At 33.1% G+C, this 18,376-nt stretch overlaps 5 protein-coding genes across 8 annotated transcripts; 1 reads left to right on the forward strand and 4 right to left on the reverse strand.

Annotated features, from left to right (window-relative positions):
• Nucleotides 1-53: 53 nt before the first annotated feature.
• On the reverse strand, nt 54-1,060 carry LOC114370216 (mitochondrial zinc maintenance protein 1, mitochondrial-like). The gene is made up of 2 exons (XM_028327508.1): nt 515-1,060; nt 54-368 (listed from the first exon to the last, which is right to left on the reverse strand). The coding sequence occupies exons 1-2, from the start codon at nt 756-758 to the stop codon at nt 292-294; spliced, it is 321 nt and encodes a 106-aa protein (XP_028183309.1). The 5' UTR covers nt 759-1,060; the 3' UTR covers nt 54-291.
• A 562-nt stretch (nt 1,061-1,622) lies between these two features.
• Nucleotides 1,623-4,630, reverse strand: LOC114369515. Of its 2 annotated transcripts, none has more exons than XM_028326751.1 (2): nt 3,894-4,630; nt 1,623-2,184 (listed from the first exon to the last, which is right to left on the reverse strand). In XM_028326751.1, exons 1-2 carry the CDS (start codon nt 4,561-4,563, stop codon nt 2,072-2,074), a joined length of 783 nt encoding a protein of 260 aa, XP_028182552.1. In that variant the 5' UTR covers nt 4,564-4,630; the 3' UTR covers nt 1,623-2,071. The 2 variants fall into 2 exon arrangements, with proteins under 2 accessions (XP_028182552.1, XP_028182550.1); XM_028326749.1 differs by having other exon boundaries at nt 1,623-2,211.
• Nucleotides 4,631-7,069: 2,439 nt separating this feature from the next.
• Nucleotides 7,070-10,306, reverse strand: LOC114369210 (universal stress protein PHOS32-like). Of its 3 annotated transcripts, none has more exons than XM_028326409.1 (4): nt 9,948-10,306; nt 9,776-9,843; nt 9,249-9,370; nt 7,070-7,374 (listed from the first exon to the last, which is right to left on the reverse strand). In XM_028326409.1, the coding sequence occupies exons 1-4, from the start codon at nt 10,123-10,125 to the stop codon at nt 7,287-7,289; spliced, it is 456 nt and encodes a 151-aa protein (XP_028182210.1). In that variant the 5' UTR covers nt 10,126-10,306; the 3' UTR covers nt 7,070-7,286. The 3 variants fall into 3 exon arrangements, with proteins under 3 accessions (XP_028182210.1, XP_028182208.1, XP_028182209.1); XM_028326407.1 differs by having other exon boundaries at nt 9,776-9,879; nt 9,948-10,300; XM_028326408.1 differs by having other exon boundaries at nt 9,776-9,870; nt 9,948-10,296.
• A 1,890-nt stretch (nt 10,307-12,196) lies between these two features.
• LOC114372428 (E3 ubiquitin-protein ligase BAH1-like) lies at nt 12,197-15,951 on the forward strand. Its single transcript, XM_028329972.1, has 6 exons — nt 12,197-12,595; nt 13,320-13,564; nt 13,690-13,944; nt 14,426-14,563; nt 15,209-15,267; nt 15,452-15,951. Exons 1-6 carry the CDS (start codon nt 12,451-12,453, stop codon nt 15,555-15,557), a joined length of 948 nt encoding a protein of 315 aa, XP_028185773.1. The 5' UTR covers nt 12,197-12,450; the 3' UTR covers nt 15,558-15,951.
• Nucleotides 15,952-16,924: 973 nt separating this feature from the next.
• LOC114372429 (nucleolar protein 16-like) lies at nt 16,925-18,095 on the reverse strand. The gene is made up of 3 exons (XM_028329973.1): nt 17,745-18,095; nt 17,505-17,626; nt 16,925-17,415 (listed from the first exon to the last, which is right to left on the reverse strand). Exons 1-3 carry the CDS (start codon nt 18,007-18,009, stop codon nt 17,299-17,301), a joined length of 504 nt encoding a protein of 167 aa, XP_028185774.1. The 5' UTR covers nt 18,010-18,095; the 3' UTR covers nt 16,925-17,298.
• Nucleotides 18,096-18,376: the final 281 nt, after the last annotated feature.

The raw sequence follows: 18,376 nt of genomic DNA on the forward strand, positions 1-18,376 counted from the left end.
CAATAGGCACAGCAATCTTATCCAAACCAATTTGAAATTCTGCTGAAGGCAAATTAAACAAAAAAACTTGGGATACATTATGTGATCATACAACAAAAAAAGGGCATCATAAACTTTTACCAGTCAGATTTATATCCTATCTACTCCGCTAAATAGATTTGAAAGGAAACAAAGGATTGGGAGCAAAAAAATAATAATCAAACACCCCCATAAAATCAGAGGCAATACTGCTTATTGATCCTAAGCAAAAATAAAAATCTAGACTTTGTTCTAACCGCTTGCCTCTTGTCCCTATGCTGACTTCCGAATAATTTCTTCGGAGGGAAGTTCAAGCGTTGCTCCAGCATGCTCCTTACACGGCTTCACCGCTGCAGCGACAAGTTTGCAAAAATTGAGATGTAAAATTATAATTCCATATAATTAAAAGTGCGTGAACTACAATGTGGTAGTGCTGAGCGAGGAATGGAAAACGAAAAAAAGAGGAAGCGAAATAACAAACAGGAGGTGAGCATACCGTAAGTGCCAGAATCGGGATTGAGCTGTGCCTGGACGAGCATGTTGGTGATGAAATGGGAGGCCTCTTCAGCCTCTAGGAGAAGCTTCTGGATCTCCGCCTCGGAGCTCACGTTCTTGTTTTCCTCGAACTTCTTCCTTACTTCCACCGCAGATTCCTTCAGCATCATGGTGTCGCCGGAAAATGTTTTCCGTGTCGCTTTCAGAAGCGCGCGGTACGCGCTCAGAACTTGCCCTCTCCCCATCTCTGATACTACTGATCTCTCTGTCTCTCCGATCTCCCTTTTTCTCCTTCGCGTCGTTTTAGTTTCGCTTGCTTGTAACCATTGTCAAAAAGTATCTCTCACCTCTTATCAATTTTCTTATATGGAAACCCTTAAAATCTCCTTTTTTTTTCAAAAAAAAAATGTTTTAAATCTATATATTTTCATTAAAATATGATAACAGTGTCTATATTTTTTAATTGATAAATTTAGTCTCTAATTTTAAAAAATATGTCAAATATATCCTTTTAATTTTTAACTTGAAAAAATATGATAAAATCTTTGAAAAATGAACTAAATCCATGTGCTTTTTAAAGTTTAAGAATCAAGATACAAAATTATAGGAACTTTGATTAGATTTGATTGAAAGTATAAAAGACTAAAAACATTTTTTTATCCAAATATCGGAGGATTTATGATGGATTTGAAATATAAAATAATTTGGGAACTAGAAATTTAGTGAATACTTGATAAAGTTCAAAGGATTTAATAAAATGTGAAATCAGGATTTGCAGAACAATTTTAGATTAATAATTCAATATATAAAGATTTTTAGTAGGAAATGATAATTTGAAAATTTATAGAAGAAAATTGATACATAAATCTAAAATAGCTCAAAATAATGGATTTAACTCAGTGATGGAAGGTTAGGTAATATGCATGAAATCTTCAGTTCAAAGTTCAAACCTCAGCACCATCTTTGTAAAAATAAAAAAAAAAAATTAGATTTAAAATATAGAAAGACTTAATTTACTTAAAAAAAAACCTTGAGAAACCAACGTTAAGCATAACTCAAATTAAAAGGATTAACTATCAAAAAGGAATTAACTTGCAAAGAATAACGGATTGCAGTCAAAACTCAAAAAGATTGATGGCAGGTTAGTACATATAGAGTTTTCGAACGCAAGCTCAACATGCTAGAATATGTTTTAAGAGATTTTTTCAACTGTATTCTATGAAATTATAATGACTCATTAAGAAGTTGTACCCATCCCAAACAAATAACCAAAGCCTAATGCTTATTCGTCCGTCCTTGTACATATTTTCCCTTGCAGAAATCAGAAATCATTATCGCAAGTACAGCACTTCATACTTGGATCAATGTCTACAGAAGCGGATTGATCCCACATCATATTTTCATACTCGCTAAAATACTTCGGATATTGCTTTGGCAAATGGGTCAGGCCGTGGGTAAGCACCAAAACCACTTGGTCAGGGATTCATGCACAAAAACCCTGGAAAGATTGGACTCTGTTCAGTCTGTTGAGTTCACATTCCACAGATTTCTGTGATAGTCACCTTAATGCATCAACCATTCTACAATCATGCTTCCTGCGACGGCATCTATGATGAGATTTTTGATCTAGCAAGGTGTTCTCTCCAACCATCTCCCTTTTAGAATCTACAGCTGGTGCAATGAAGGTCAAGTCAGTCTCTGAAACAGCCAATTATAGTGCTGCTAGTTTTATATGCAACAAATGCATTCGTAGATAATGCTTTGAAGTTGTATGAAATCCAAAAAATCATAATCAAATAAAAACACAATAAACTAGAACATTTCAACCTATCCACTCTTGCATAACTCATTGGTTTGTGAGTAATCTCGTGCAACAGAGGATCAGTAAAGCTAATCAGGGAAGCACTTAGCTTCAAATTCTAATTAGAAAAAAGCATATAAAATGAAGATTCCATTTAAACTTTCACGGCATGCTATAGAACAGCAACACAAAATTTTTAAGGTAGCTAGCAAATGTGAGCAAATTTTCACCAGGCATCAGTTGAAATGGCAAAAGCAAAAACACAATTTCTTTGCATTTTCTAGTGATTAATCAACATCTTCAAAATATTCCATTCCCTTACCTAAAAAGTTACTGTCAAAACAGCAATGCCATTTCTAAACAACCTTCTTCTGTTTTCTGAAAGTCAATAGTTTTTCCCACAAATATATAATGCAACTTCATATTAACACTTCTAGAAAGAAAAAAAGAAAAAGTCTCTCAATATTGTGCACTTTAACAACTCTATGGCCTATTCTAAACTCAGGCAAATCATCAGTTACAACACTACCAACACAATTGTACTGTTACATCCATCAACTTGTGCTCATTGAGACCTCAAGCCCCAACCCTCAAACCTAGATTTTGCAAAAGAGTTATCTTGGCACACTCTCCAAACATCTTGCCAAGCATCTAGAAATCAAACATTAAATAGTTGAAAAGGGGAGGAGGATTTGAGGCAATAGATTGCCACTGTTGTTTTCCCAACAAGTTGTAACTTGCAAATAGAAAAGGGTTCTTTAATAAGTTGGTATGCAGATAAGATCATCCTTTTATTCCCCAATCAGAAGCTTTACCAAACTCCAACAAGATACATAGCATAATGGAATCCAAGCATCATCTTCCCAACATCAAATATATTATCATTGAGGCTAAGTATGGTTTGGCGGTAAACCAGGGAGAAATTTTAAGTAAAGTTTTCTTAAAAATGAGATGTTTGGTATAACAATAATGAAAAGAGAACTTTACAGGAACTTAAATTCCCCCTCTTTAAGGAGTAAAATTTATTCCCAAGTGAGAATATGATCATTTTCTTCTGCCTGAGTCATGACCTTCATTTTTGTATACATAAATTTTCAGTCCAAATTATCCAGCAAAGCCTGGTTATCCTACCACATGTTCTCTGGGGCACTTACATGTATACAGTATACATACATTAAATAAGCTATATAAAAAATTTCAAAATAACAGCTATCCTGCTATCTACTATCCCGCTATCTGCTATTCAGCTATAGCGTTTTCGGGGCTCACTGCTACATGCTGCTATCCAGGATTTTAAAACACTAACAAATGATTTGAGAATGAACTGAAAACTTATTCTTGAAGCAATAATACTAATCCAAACAAGTTTTGTAAAAGAACACCACCAGACAAACAAAACCAATCCTTTTCATTTTAAACAATTGAAACACAAAAAAATTCACCAGCCCTTACTAGAAATATACATAGCTCACAAACAAAAGCAAAACAACCAAGTTAGTGATCAGACACACACCAAACATCATCCAGGAGAAAGAAAACAAAATCCAGTAGAAAGGAGCTAAAGCAGAAAAAGCTTTACCTCCAAGTTGGTCACCCCAGAACAACAATCTGGGATCATCCTCTTCCTCATCAAACTCATCCCCATATCCAAACTCAGCATCCCCGCGATAACCCGGTTCGCTCCCATACCCAGATTCGTTACCATTTGCATCAGAGCAGCCACTCACCCCAAACCCAACACCCACATTCTCCTTCTCGCCATCCCTCTCTCTCTCCCTCCTCGAATTCTTCGCCTCGCTCACGTCCGAAGACCAATTCGGATCCCCGTTGCCGAAGAGCTCCCCACTGGAATCGGTGCCCATGGCCACCGGGAAATCGGAGCAGGTGCCGTAAGCGGCGGAGGCCCCCACGGAGCAGCAGCGCCGCGTCCCGCTCCGGTCGCTGCTGCGGCCGGACAGGGATCGGGAGCCGCGGCGGCGCCTCTTGCGCGCGACGAGGCGGTAATTGGTGGCGCGGTTGTTGTTGGGGTTGTGAATGGTGTCGTCGTCGGCGGCGAGGGTGAGTTTGGACATGTCGAGGGAAAACGAGGTGGTTGTGCGATCGGAGAGGCAGGGGCGTTTGTGGTAGTAGGGTTTAGGGTGGGGCCCGTCTTGTTGGAGCTTGAAGGGTTTCCAGCTGCGGAGCTGCAACAAGCACGAGTCTATGGAGTGGCGCGAGTCCAGAGGCTTGTGCGACATCGATTGAGTCATCACAAACAAGACACAGAACCAGGAATTGAATTTCAATTGCCAATTCTCTATTCTGACCAACTCATACTTTTCTATACACACCACTGCAATGGCTTTTTTATATTATATAAGTTAGATTTCACTATTTTATTTATTTTTCATAATTATGGCTTAAATAACATTTTTATTCCTGTAAAATAGGTTTTGTTTTGATAATTATTACTTTTTATTTTATTTTAGTTTTTACTGTCGAATAATAAATGTTTATCGATACAAAATAGTGACGTTAATTATGTTAACTTGTCGCATTCATAAAGAAGTCTAATAATATGTAATTTCCATTGGGAAATTGTATCAATGAACTGTGAATATCAAAATATGAATGTTGTTATGTCATTAGTCATGTGGGAGGGGGGCCTGACTTTGTTGGATCGTTTGTTGTTTTACAAAATTGACTAGAATGGGAACTAATTAATATTAAGTTCGGTTAAAAGTTGCATGTGCTATCATCTCTATATCAATTAGCATTGTTTATGGGTTTTCATGTTTAATCGAATCATAAAAAGATTTATCTTATCTGATTTTTTTTTTGAGATAAATCTTATCTGAATATTATGCTCTATCAAATTTTAATTATTATATGATCAAATTTTATTTCTAACTTTTCTAAATTTAAAATCAATATTTTTTTTTTAAGAAATCTTATTTTCAAATATTATATTTGATCAAATCTTAATTATTATCTAATTTATAATTACTTTTATCCTTGACTTTGTTAAGTGCCAACAGTGAACCTCTTTTAATAATAGATTGTATAATCTATTATAATCAGTTTTTATTTCTAACTTTTTATAAATTATAAAATTAATAATAATCTTATTTTTTTGGTAAATTACATTAGTATTTCTTGAGATTTTTTCATATTGCACATATTTCTTCTTCTTTTTTTTAACTGTACAACAAACTCTTATAGAAGTACACGATCTAATATTTTTTTAAACGATTAACGAGATTGATGTAATGTATAAGAGAGCTAATGTAATATTTTCAAATAATTAAGGAGATTAATATATGGATAGGCATATAATATTGTGCAATATCTTTAAGAAGTGTCAGTGTAATTTACCTTTTTTTTAAGAATCTTGTCTAAATATTTTTATTTTTATCAAATTTTAGTTATTATTCAATCAGATTTTTTTTTATTTTGTTAAACACTAATAGTGAACCTCCATTAACTTAAAATTTAAAAATACAATGACACAAGTCAATGTAATTACAGATCATGACATTAACAACATGTAAAATATCACACCGAGTGAAAGAAAGATATTTCTATTTTTTTATATTCCTTATATGACATTTTGGTATTTTACATTTATATATAAAATCATGGGTCATTTATATATGTATATATATGGTTGGCCTCCCCTTTGGTTTGAGTCTGGTCCGGCCTTGTCATTAGTTACCGTATATTATTTTAAATCGCAATACGTCCTATTGTAGGAACTTTGGTTGCAATGCATAATGGCATAATGCAGTCAAAATCTGCGAGTGTGTTTATTAGGAGGAAAATAAATGAAAAATATAGTGAATTTTCCTAGTGTTTTGTTTGAGATAAATAAAAAAGAAATAAGGAAAAGAATAAAAAATGTATAGGTAATCAACTTTCAATGATTTCATTTTCTTTATTTAGACAGTTCAAAATTGCTAAAAAATTGTCTTCTCATTTTATAATTACAAGAAGACTATTAACCTTATTTTATAAATACTTTTTTTCTTTTTCTTCTCATTATTATATTTACATTTCTCTGTTACTTGTGGCAAATACAATCCTTCCATTATTATTACTATAGTTTTATCTTTAGAGACTATTAACCTGTTTGGGTATGTCAATTGTATAAAGCTTTTTATGTTACAAAATTAGATAAATGATCTTATAAGTACTTATAAAATAATATAATAATATGTTTGTTTAGAAAGAAAAAAAAACACTGGTTATAAATATTGTAAAAAGTACACTTCATCATATGACATTTTTTTTATTAAGCTAACATCCACATATGCTTAATAGATAAAAGAAAAACTGCATATACCTTTTTGAAGTTAACTTAATAAAATATTTGTTACCCACATTAATTACTTGTAGTAGCAAAAAAACATATAATTAAAATATTAGCTCATTTTAAAACTAAATAAAAAAACTAGTGCAACACTTATGTTGAAAATTAATATCTAATTGCATTTCTTACTTCTTCCATGCATATAACATATGTTTGAATTGGTTCTTGTCATTTTTCATAATCAACCCTGTCATTATCGATCATCTCCTCCACCAACTGATTAGAACAATATTTTCTAAAATACTTTAATAACGAAAAATAAAATAAACATATTTTGTAAGAATTAAGATGAAAAAGAAGTTATGAACACAAAAATGAAAAAAACTAAATTATAAGGAAAAAATATATATTTTTCTTTTTTTTAGAAGACACTGGATTATTATTATTATTAGAATGCAAACGAGCAGTAATGGAATTAAACACATCAATTTAATAACTTTTTTGATGGTTCCATACTTCCATCTTTAAAAATAAGCTGTACCTCAACGTATCAAACCATAAGGACAATATGTAATATCCATACAACAAGCATAGTTACGAATTTCTGTGAACATTATTTTTTTTCTTTGGCTGAAAGGGCCGGTTATGTTTATTGTTGTACTATATAGACGCAGCCATTACAGATCAGTGTTTGATTTTTGGCTTTTTCACGATCATCACAGTGCAGTGAGCATGATGAGCACAATAGTCACTGACACTACCTAAAACCGCCCTGAAAATAGAAATAAAATAAAAGGTATCTAAGTATAACTGAATTAAGATATTTTGCAGTGAAGTGCTCTCGCTTCTGGCAACAATTAATTCACATGTTCCATTCCATTATAAAAGAACCAAAAAACAAACGAACTTGAGAAAGCAAAAAGGTGTTACCATAGGTTAAAAAGAAAATGATCTCACCGAGAGTTTGTAATCAGTAGAAAATTAATGTATGTCAATACACAATACAGTAGCATACAAAAACCAATGCTGATCTAGCTGCTGCATGACGTGAGCTATGTAATAATTTTTCAGGACTCTTGAATTTTGAGTATGACATTACATTTTGCTCATGTTCTTGCCAATTTAATTATGTGATTGTGATTATTATATTGGTTCATTTGAATATGCTAGAACTCAACTCTGTTAATTCATGGTAGACCCCATTCACATGGAGTGGATCTCCTCAATTTATAAAAAAATTATATAATCTCAATTTAAATAAATAATAACGGTTAGATTAAAATAAATGGTTAAGATAAATTTTAACAAAATTTATTGTTTCATTAAAGTTAGAAATAACTTTCCAGTCCTAATTTTATTTCCCTTTTCCAAATCAATTTGCCCTAATAAGATAATTTTAAGAAGGTTGACAATGAGTGGTAAAAAAAAAAACATGATAACCTTGACGTTTTGGTGGCTCATGCGGCAATCCGAAGTGAGACTCTACAAAGGTTAGTAGCAAGTGGTGAAAAAGTTTTTGAAGAAGACACAATAACCTCGACTTCGTGGTGACTCTAGCAACAGAGAGAGAAAGTGACCGATGACGAGAACTAGAAAGTGAGGACGACAACGATCAGATAGCGACACCGACAAGGCTCCATCATGAGACACCAATGATGGTGACCAAAGAGCGGCGAGAGGGCGTGCCAAACCCAATTTCTGATATGATTTTCTCTTTTTTTTCGTAATCATTACTAATTCAATAAAATGATGATTTTTTTTCTATTTCTGAATAGGATGGCTATTGATCATTTTATTATCATTGACAAAGTTGATTTTTGTTGTTTTTTAATTTTGAGAAAATTGAAGAAGGTGAAAAAAAGCAATTGGCAAATGCTAGTCATCAATGAAATATGCATTTATCAATTGTCCTAGTGTATTTTTCTTTATCTGGACTTGTCGATTATTACTCTAAAATGAATTACTTTGAGAACTTATTACTTGTTAAGATTTTGTGGATAATAACTTTAATTAAGATGAAAGATTCGGATAGTGTTTGATGGGTATTTTTTTTATGTGATTTCTATTTTTTAGGATGAAAAAATGGTTACCATTGAAATTGTTTTTGTTATAATAGGACTAAAATTGCATGTTATATCACAAGAGCGAAAACTTTTGTATTGAGATGAGATATTTGGAAGGATTTAAAATCACATCAATATTGTAACTTGGCAAAGATAGGAAACAAGCAAGAACCAAGATGAGCAAGATTATAAGAGGAGAGTTTTTTTGGAGGATTCGAAAGTTTAAGATGAAAAATTCTTTAGGAAAATTTCTGTATTGAAATCAAAATTTTATATTAAAATGAGTTATAAAAAGAGGCAATGTTTCGGTTCTACAAGTAATACGTTTAATGTGAGTTAGAAAATATGTTAAGTAAAACTGTGAGTTTTTTTTTTTTAAAATTATCTTTAACAATTAATTTTAATCCAACCGTTATTATTTATTTAAATCAAAATTATGCAGTTTTTAATAAATTGAGGAGATCTGTCTCAGCATTCACACATGTCTCAGAAAGGTATTTATTATTGTCCAAATCCAATCAATTATCACTGCAAAGTGAAGTGAAGAGCATGGATGATAACTGAGAGCAAAACGAAGATATACCTTTTTATAGCCCCATAACCATGGCTGCCCACAACCAATATTGCAGCACGGTACTTATCCACAGCATCACAAAGAACATTTCTAGGATCACCTTCCACCACTTCCGCTGTCACATCATTCACCTGACAAAACATCATACGTACTATCTTTGAGAGAGGGTCGACAAAATTAATTTTAAAAGTAAATATATAATTTTGGATAATAAATTAATAATTAAATTTTATTTTGAGTTCCTAATAAATTGATATTATAATTTAAATTTTAAAATAAATATTGATAATTTTTTAATCTCAAGAAATCACATCTTTTTCTAAACAAAACATATTTTTTGTCTATATATAATTCATGCTTAGATGTCTTATAAAAATTATTTTGATTCAGAAATAATTATGGACACATGATCAATTCCTTTAAGGTAGAGTTAAACATACAAAAATTTACCTAAAATCAATTTGGTATAATTAAACATGCAGAAGAATAGTTAAGAGATCAATGAAAAGGCATGGAAAGAGGGAAAAGTGAATTACGGATTTGTTGAAGCAAAGTTGTTTAGCGGTTTCGAGGACTCTGGCGGCAATCTTTCTCAAATCGGAATCTACAATAGGCAAGATCTCAGCGGCTCCTGCATACACTAAGGAAGCGATTCTCAATTAACTAAGAAAAGCGTGAAAAAGCATGAGCGTAAAAGAATGAACGTACCAGGGCCGGCGAAGCCCACGGCGGAGGTGGCGGTGGGCCTTGAGTGGATGAGAACGAGCTTGAAGATTGGGCTCGGGAAGAAGTGATCCAAAGCCCAATTCAGCGCGTACGTGCTCTGCTCGCTGTCGTCTATGCCTATCAGCACCACTTGCTTCTCCGACGACGACGACGCTGCCATTTCAAAAAGCAAAACTCTCTTTACTTCTCTGTACTTGGTTGTCGTCTATGCCTATCAAACCAAACAAACCACTCGTCAATTATTGAATCAGTCCTTCACTATCGAAGCCGTGTTTGAAAACGACGTCGCGGATTCTCGCCCTTTGCGGATAGTGTAGGATACGAAAGAGGGCAGAATTTAATACTTTATTAATTATTTTTAATTTTATTTTCTTAGCCAATTTGAAGCACAATGAATATGTTCCCTAAGATAAGATTAGAGAATTAAATTTGTTTAAAATAATTGTAGAGTAAGATAAATTTGTTTTTTCTTTCACGTCTTCACGGCTTGATTTGGTTTTGGTGGTGTAGGTGATGGATGTGAAAGCAAATCTATGTGCGTGGACTTTAATGTGATCCATGGTATGCAATATTTGATGACTATGTAAGTCATGTTCTACATGGTTCTGTTATGTCCGATAAGTCTCACTGTCTGCCTCTCATTAGCTGGAAGAGTTGTCAAATTGGCTATGCCCAGCCACAATCAAAATGGGTGTAAGAAGAATCAGTCCACTCTTTTGTTGGTAGAGCCTCATCTGTTGCCTCGTCAAATCACATCAAAATTTATCTATTATTTTTTAACATTCAGTGATTTTCAGGCCAACATTTGGTTTGTTTAGCAGAAACTAAAATAATATATTATTTTATTAGATAATTTTATGAAACAAGCTTATATCTAGATGTCAAATAAAGAAGAGTTCTCTGCCTCATATCTTTGATTATGATTTGGGTCAAAGCAAACCACTGTGCAATCAAAGTTCTATCTAGATCAAGGTTGTCAAAATATTAAGTGGCCTTCTAATCTTTAATTAACTTGTGTGATATTAATGCATTATGTTTTTCTTTAAAATCTATTAATTGGTATTTTTTGGATCACTATATAATTGATGTGAAGTTTATATTAAGTTTGTTGATGATTAATTTTTGTTAAGAAATTTGACTAATTATTTTTAATGAAATTTTGTCACTAAATCATATGTATAAAGCTCAAATCTGATATATTATTTAAAAAAAATCAAATTCAATTTCATTCAAATTAATGATTTTTTGGTATTTATTTATTGGTATGAATTACTAAGATGGTGCATTTTGAGATTGTTACGTGTTAGATTAACATTAAAATTTTAGATTCAATTAAACCAAACTTTTTTTAATTTTAATTTTGATCAAATTGGAGAAAATAGGCGGGGGATTCTTTTTTATCATATTTTTGTGATATTGTGTTTTGTATGTAATAATTAATAAAAAAATTAAGGAGGTCCAATTTTTTTTATGTCTTCAATCTTTACTTGGTTTGGTTTGAAGATGATTATTATTCAAAATTTAAATTATTTTATTTTCTATAAATAATTTTTTGGTATATCTTCATATATATATATATATATATCACACTTAAGTATAAAATAAATCGTATTGGAAAAAAAATATATGTTATGTTTGCAATAAAAATTTATCAATAAAGTATTTTTAATAAAAAAAACATTATACTAATATTATGATCAACAAAAATAAAATATAGATCTATTTACATTTGATATATCTTTTTATGTTTTTAAATTTTAATGTTAATGGGATGTTTTAACATTTTGTAACTCGAAACCAGTTTCAAAATATTATTTTTTTAAAATTCAAATATGCTCTTGACGTGAATATGATGTATTATCTTATACTTTTAATATTTCTTTTAATCTATCAACATATTTAGTTCTAGCTTAAATTTATTTATTTTAAAAAATTATCAATAATTTAAAAAATATACATAGCACAACATAAACTATTTTATCATAAATTTAAAATATAATTTACATGTTAAAAAATATTTATGGCATATTTTAATTAATATAATGTATGACCAAAATGCTATTTATTTTATATACCCAAAGTTTTTTTTTTTTACAGCATATAACCAAAGTTTATTTATAATAAATAAAAACAAGTATAGTAGTAGTTATTAAAATGAAACTCTATTTTGACTTTGGCATTTGAGGAGGGTGGTGATAATGAGATGTGGATCATCCGTAATCCCTACTTTAACCCTCTGTTACGCGTTAAACCGTTGGCAAATACCTTGCAGAGGATTTCGGAAACAACAAACAAAAGAACCACTCGTTCGCATTCAACCTCACCCTCCTTCTTTTGAGTCACTCGTCACGCACGCATGCACGCTTTCTTTCTTTCTCTGTTTTTAAATTAAGTATAATATATTATCAGATATCGAGAGAGAGATAGGATTCATCGTATTGTTATCATCCCTTGCAATCCATGTTTCTGTTTCTACCACCAAAGCATGAAGTTCTGCAAGACCTACCAGCAGTACATGCAAGGACATGGCCACAACAAGCTCCCTTCTGTTGGCTTCAAGAACCTCAAAAAGATCATTAAAAGCTGCAGGAGAGCCTCCACTCAACCTACCTGCCCTGATCATTGCCCAGGTCATCATCATCATCATCATTTATATTAACCCTACCTTTTCATTCATTATTATTGTTGCATCCCATAATGTATTAATGAAAAAAAAAAAAAAAGATGTCCTTTCCCCTGTTACCTGCTTTGGCATACATTATACATGATTATTTGTCTAATGATAGGTGTGAAGTACTGGTACTTTAATTTGCTTCACCGATATGTATCCGATATTGATACTCACCGATACGTATCTATAAAGTATCCAAGCCCTTACAAGAAATTATGCAAATCCAATATTACATATCAGACACATAAGCATGTATAATTTACCCTTGATGAATAAAATAGAAATATTCTTCTTTATGCATGATTTTAAGAAAGGGATGAGATTGATACTATTCCAACTTTTAGACAAAGTGATTTATGATGACCGTGATTTATAATTTGTATTTTGATTTTAGTAATGTTCAAGAAGTATGTTCTTAATTTGGATTTGCATTATTGTAATTATATATTTATTATGTTTTATGAATTTTTGTACATATCTAGATGTGTACAGTATCCTATATATATTTTTAGAATAATTGTATCTCCACATCCGATATGTGTTGTGTAAGATACATTCATTTATTGTATCTGTGCATCATAGAATGATGGTAATATTAAGGAGACAAATTTCTTTAGAGATAGTTTAAACTTTTCAATATTTCGAACTACCTCTATGCTAACTCGATCAATCTAATTATTCAGTGTGCGATGGGACCTTTTTCCCTTCCCTTCTCAATGAAATGTCAGATATAGTAGGGTGCTTTAATCAGCGCGCGCAGCAATTGCTGGAACTGCATCTTGCTTCTGGCTTCAGAAAGTACTTTCTCATGTTGAAAGGAAAATTACACAAGAATCATACTGCTCTAATCGAAGAAGGAAAAGATCTAGTCATATATGCACTCATAAATTCCATCGCAATTCGAAAAATCTTGAAGAAATATGATAAGGTGTGTCTAGATATCAGGTTCTTCCCTATTTCTTTCCCATTCTAATTTAAGTTTTGAGTTTTGATAATCCATGCTAAGCCGTATGTGTTCTTTAATTTATATTCTCACTACTACTGTCACTGCAGATTCATTATTCCAAGCAAGGCCAATTATTCAAGTCGAAAGTCCAGACCATGCACAAGGAAATTCTTCAAAGTCCCTGGCTTTGTGAGCTTATTGCCTTACACATTAACTTAAGGGAAACAAAAGCCAAGCCAAGGGAGGCATCCGCACTGTTTGATGGATGTTATCTCACATTTACGGATGGAAAACCATCACTTACTTGTGAGCTCTTTGATTCCGTCAAAATTGATATTGACTTGACCTGCTCTATATGCTTGGTAAGTTAATTGGTTTCACTTGTTGGAAGAGTTTCTTATTTATGTGCATTAAACCCATTTTTGTATGTTTTCATTTGAATTGAACACATATACCGAGTTTGTCTATTTGAAGATTACTGCTGCTCAGATGCAAGCAGGATATAATCAATTTAAAGGTTGTGCATCGGAATTTTAAACCGAACACAGCTTCATTTTTCCACCAAAAAGCATGCTTACTTACAAACTATCTTATTATCATATGGTTTCAAATATTTTAGGTGTGCCAACGGTTTTCAGGATCCAAACCTCCATATATTGTCCAATATTTTCCTAGCTAATAGCCCTAAAGCACTTGACTTTGGTTTTGGATCGCATTGACAGTATCACCTTGGTTTCTTCAATATAAATGTACATTTTTCTATGTGAAAGCATCTCTCATATATAGTTATGCAGTTCTTCACATTTTTTTTAACTTAATTTTCATATGGCTCTTCCAAGACAGGATACAGTGTTTGATCCAGTTTCTCTGACATGCGGCCACATATTCTGCTACACCTGTGCTTGCTCAACTGCATCAGTTACCATTGTCGATGGACTTAAGGCAGCAAATCCTAAAGAAAAATGTCCTCTATGCCGAGAGGTAAGCTACCGGATGTAGTAAGCATTAAGCTTTCTCACAACTTACTATTTTCAACGGGAGTGTATGCACAAAAGGGGAGATGTTCCTTTTGATTACACATCTATAACTTCTTTTAATCGGTACATATGATAAATTTTGATAACTTGTAAAATAACCCTTTACTTGGCAATAGAGCTAATGGATGGTCATTGACCTTATTCCTGAGGTTATACACTTATACTTAATTATGATGCAATGACCAAACAAAATTACAATGTCAAAAAGCCCCAAACAACTGCTAAAATTTAATAACCATACCAGCTGCCCGTGACAAGTTCTGTTCTCAGCTCCATTTGGCCTTCAATTTAATGACCACAGTGCATTGTATGTGAATTTTTCTAAAGATTCTTTAATTTTACCATTGTAGCCCTTCTGGCTTCTGCAATTCTTCAACTTTTTTATTTTAATGTCGTGACTATTGATTGAAGTTTAGAGGAATAACTGTTCAATTATTTTAGGCATTTCAATGCCTGACCAACTATATTTGATTAGTTCTTCTCTTCTAGAAAGAGTGGGGCAGCTAAGAACGGGCTAATGCATTTGTTTATTGGATTTGAACCTGTTAGAATGGTTGGCAACTTACACTTTTTATATTGTTGACTGCAGGGAAGAGTTTACGAAGATGCTGTGCATTTGGAAGAATTAAATATTCTGCTAGGCCGAAGGTATGAATACCGATTATTCCATTAGCAAGTGGGTGAGATTAGAATTAGAATGACATGTCATGTCATGTGGCCAAGGAAGATATGGATGCAAAAATCCACATAAACTCTGAATTAGATCTTTTCAATAAAATAAAGAATATGCTTTGCAGATCCCTTAACCTAAACTTTTTAAATATTTTTACAGCTGCAGGGAGTACTGGGAGCAAAGGCTTCAGATGGAGAGGGTAGAGAGGGTTAAGCAAGTTAAGGAGCACTGGGAAACGCAGTGTAGGGCGTTCATGGGCATCTAAAAATAAATATAAACAAATGTTCACTTTCTCTTTCATTTCCCTATTCGTCTCGTTTTCACACTCATCTCATGACACTTTGGGGTGTAAGTTTACCCAACATCTAAACACGATCAACTTCTCTTGGGTATGGTAGTTTTCGGTTGAAATGTCTGTGTGTTGTTTGATCTTGTATCTTAGCAGTAGCATTTCTAAGTTGTTTATTGGTAGTGTTCGTACTTGACTCTCTTCAATGTAAATAAAGGCTTCTACTTTAGGAATTATTAATATGGCCGTTTATTTGCCAGAGGCTAAGAGTTGAGTGTTTATACTTTGTACTTAACTCTGTTCAATGTAAATAAAGCCTCTACTTTAGGAATTATTTACTAATGACCATCTATTTTGCTAGAGACTTAAACGTATGCGCTTATTTAATTTTGTATCTTAGCAATAGCACTTCTAAAAAGTTGTTATTGGTACTGTTTGTACCTAAATCTGTTCAATGTAAATAAAGGCTTAGGAATCACTGTATATGATTTTAGTCTCTAAAATCATAAAATTTTTACTCTTAATCCCTAAACAAAATGACTTATCTTAATCTCTGAACTTTTATTCCCATAATAATTTCAATCCCTCCATCAAATATTAATGTTAAATTTAATATTATTTTATTACAATTAGTAGTGGCTAGTTATTTTACAGTTAAAAACCACCAAAAAATTACTTTGTTAAAAGGTTTAAAATGTATTAACCAGTTTACCGCAATTTTTAACAGTCAGAAAATTTTCCCCCCTTTACTAATTCCACCATGGCTGCAAAGAAGATAACACTGCCTCACACCTCACAGCACCACCAACAAACAAACCCAAATCCAACCCTTCTATTTTCCCTCCTTCCCCATCGACCCACAAATCCAAACCCCCCTCTTTCCCCATCGACCAAAATTCAAATTGGTAAGTGTTATAGGAACTGAAATATACAGAAATCTAAATAAGATAAAGACTAACAGTGATCACTGATCAACATCCCACTGCAAAGGAACCCTCGAAGGAAAAAAAAGTGATGCTTGGTAAAAAAATTGGACCAGAGAAATATTTCGCGCTCTACACTATATCTCCATGAAGCCTGACACGAAAAGCTTAAAAAGAAACACGAAATATATTCCAACAGCTTGACTTGCTGGCAAACCAAACCACAAAGCCAGGTGCGGTCATTAACCTTCACACGATCCATAAGGCGACCCGTTAATGTTCGATTTCTTATAACGGAGCAAAATCCAAATTAATCCTAATAAGTAACGCGTTGAACAAGTAGGCTATTTTCATTCCAGTAGGAAAAAACCACACTACAAAACGTGGAACTGTGCTGCTTGTATAGAAAAAATAAGAGTGTAAAAACCAAACGTATAATTTTATAATAATTACTTAAAAATTCCTAATCTAACAAAGATGATTTCTTAAGAGTGTGAAAACTCCAAAAGTGCATGTATGTAACTCTATTTCATGATTGAAAATCTAATTCTATAATAAAATGCTACATAATCTTGGTGGTAGCAGGTTAGGAAGACTGGAAGAGCAGAGGTCCAGAATGCCTAATCTATCACAACAAAAATCCACAAATAATTCAAAAATTCAAAAGCATTAACAAAATTTCTCAACGATGACATGGTAGAGAAACAAGTCCTCACTGTGACAAAAATTTTGGCGAAACGATCCACTCCAATCATTGCATCTCCATCCATGGATTAATTAATTAAGCTCCCATTTCATTTGGCCTTAAGGAGCGGGTTCTTATTTTGATACATATGATACCTCATGCACAGCTTCTGCAGAGTTCCAATTGAATGCTGCATCGGATTCAGCTTTATATCCACCAACATACTCTGCAAAACAAAAACAACAACAATAACAAAAAACCTTTAAAAACCCCAAACGAAAAAAGAAAAAGAAAAAAATATCGAAAATATCAAACCTGATAATCATCTCCGTATTTAGCGACGAGACGACTGATATGAATCCGTTGCATTGCAGTCAGAGGCTGAGGCGGCGCGCTCCTCCCATCCCTTCGCTTCTTTCCTAGGGCAGATTTCAAGTCTACAAAAACCAAATAGAATATTACATTATTCGCATTTCAAAATCAATTACGGTATAATAAACTGTTCGATTCGATGCAGTAATGAAAATTAAGAGGAGGACGAGAGGAATAAGGTACCGTCTTCTTCGAGATCGCTGCCGGAATCGATGGTTTGAGGATCGGAAGAGAGTTCGGTGAGGGAGTTAGGGTCAGAGAGAACGCCAAAGGAGGAGTAGTTGGTGTTAACGGTGCCTTGGTCGTCCCATTGAGGCTCTTGGTCGAGGGATTGCAAGAGCTTGGGTGGAACGGAGAAAGAGGGTTTGAAAAGCCTAGGGTTCTTCTTAGGGAGTCCCACACGGACCTTGGTTCTCGATTGCTTGTACTTTCTTCTCGACCTTCCCATTCTCCTGTCACTGCCGCTACCGCCAACGAGGCTTTTAGGTTTTCTCTAGGTTAGGGCACAAAATGTCTCGTTATTTCAGCACAGCTTCAGCGACGTCGTTTCTCGGGCTTCTACTGTGCGATTACCATGGTGCCCTTCACATTTTAACTTCATTAATAAAATAACTAGGCGACAAAATACAAAAACTTGAGCAAATTGCGTAGTAGTTGTAGTTCTTACCTTTTAAGAATTAAACAGTTTTTTCTCTCTTTATTTTTATCTTGAAACAAAACAGGAAAAAAATATATATCTTATGTCATGATTTTTATATAAAGAGGAAGAAGATTTAATACATCCGTAAGATAATTAATTATTTAGTGATTTTTAA

This window comes from Glycine soja, chromosome 10 (assembly GCF_004193775.1).
Source record: "Glycine soja cultivar W05 chromosome 10, ASM419377v2, whole genome shotgun sequence".
NCBI lineage: Eukaryota > Viridiplantae > Streptophyta > Magnoliopsida > Fabales > Fabaceae > Glycine > Glycine soja.

Excerpts from the sequence above, each read along its gene's own strand:
- LOC114369515 (XM_028326749.1), bottom strand. The coding sequence starts at position 4,563 with ATGACTCAATCGATGTCGCACAAGCCTCTGGACTCGCGCCACTCCATA. Across the intron at positions 2,212-3,893 it reads CTGGGGTGACCAACTTGGAG|AGACTGACTTGACCTTCATT; the intron begins GTAAAGCTTTTT and ends TGGCTGTTTCAG.
- LOC114370216 (XM_028327508.1), bottom strand. The coding sequence starts at position 758 with ATGGGGAGAGGGCAAGTTCTGAGCGCGTACCGCGCGCTTCTGAAAGCG. Across the intron at positions 369-514 it reads TCCCGATTCTGGCACTTACG|CGGTGAAGCCGTGTAAGGAG; the intron begins GTATGCTCACCT and ends TTGTCGCTGCAG.
- LOC114372428 (XM_028329972.1), top strand. The coding sequence starts at position 12,451 with ATGAAGTTCTGCAAGACCTACCAGCAGTACATGCAAGGACATGGCCAC. Across the intron at positions 13,565-13,689 it reads TCTTGAAGAAATATGATAAG|ATTCATTATTCCAAGCAAGG; the intron begins GTGTGTCTAGAT and ends CTGTCACTGCAG. Across the intron at positions 13,945-14,425 it reads TGACCTGCTCTATATGCTTG|GATACAGTGTTTGATCCAGT; the intron begins GTAAGTTAATTG and ends CTTCCAAGACAG.
- LOC114369210 (XM_028326407.1), bottom strand. The coding sequence starts at position 10,125 with ATGGCAGCGTCGTCGTCGTCGGAGAAGCAAGTGGTGCTGATAGGCATA. Across the intron at positions 9,880-9,947 it reads CGTGGGCTTCGCCGGCCCTG|TGTATGCAGGAGCCGCTGAG; the intron begins GTACGTTCATTC and ends TCGCTTCCTTAG. Across the intron at positions 9,371-9,775 it reads AACTTTGCTTCAACAAATCC|GTGAATGATGTGACAGCGGA; the intron begins GTAATTCACTTT and ends ATGTTTTGTCAG.
- LOC114372429 (XM_028329973.1), bottom strand. The coding sequence starts at position 18,009 with ATGGGAAGGTCGAGAAGAAAGTACAAGCAATCGAGAACCAAGGTCCGT. Across the intron at positions 17,627-17,744 it reads CAGCGATCTCGAAGAAGACG|ACTTGAAATCTGCCCTAGGA; the intron begins GTACCTTATTCC and ends TGGTTTTTGTAG. Across the intron at positions 17,416-17,504 it reads AATACGGAGATGATTATCAG|AGTATGTTGGTGGATATAAA; the intron begins GTTTGATATTTT and ends TTTGTTTTGCAG.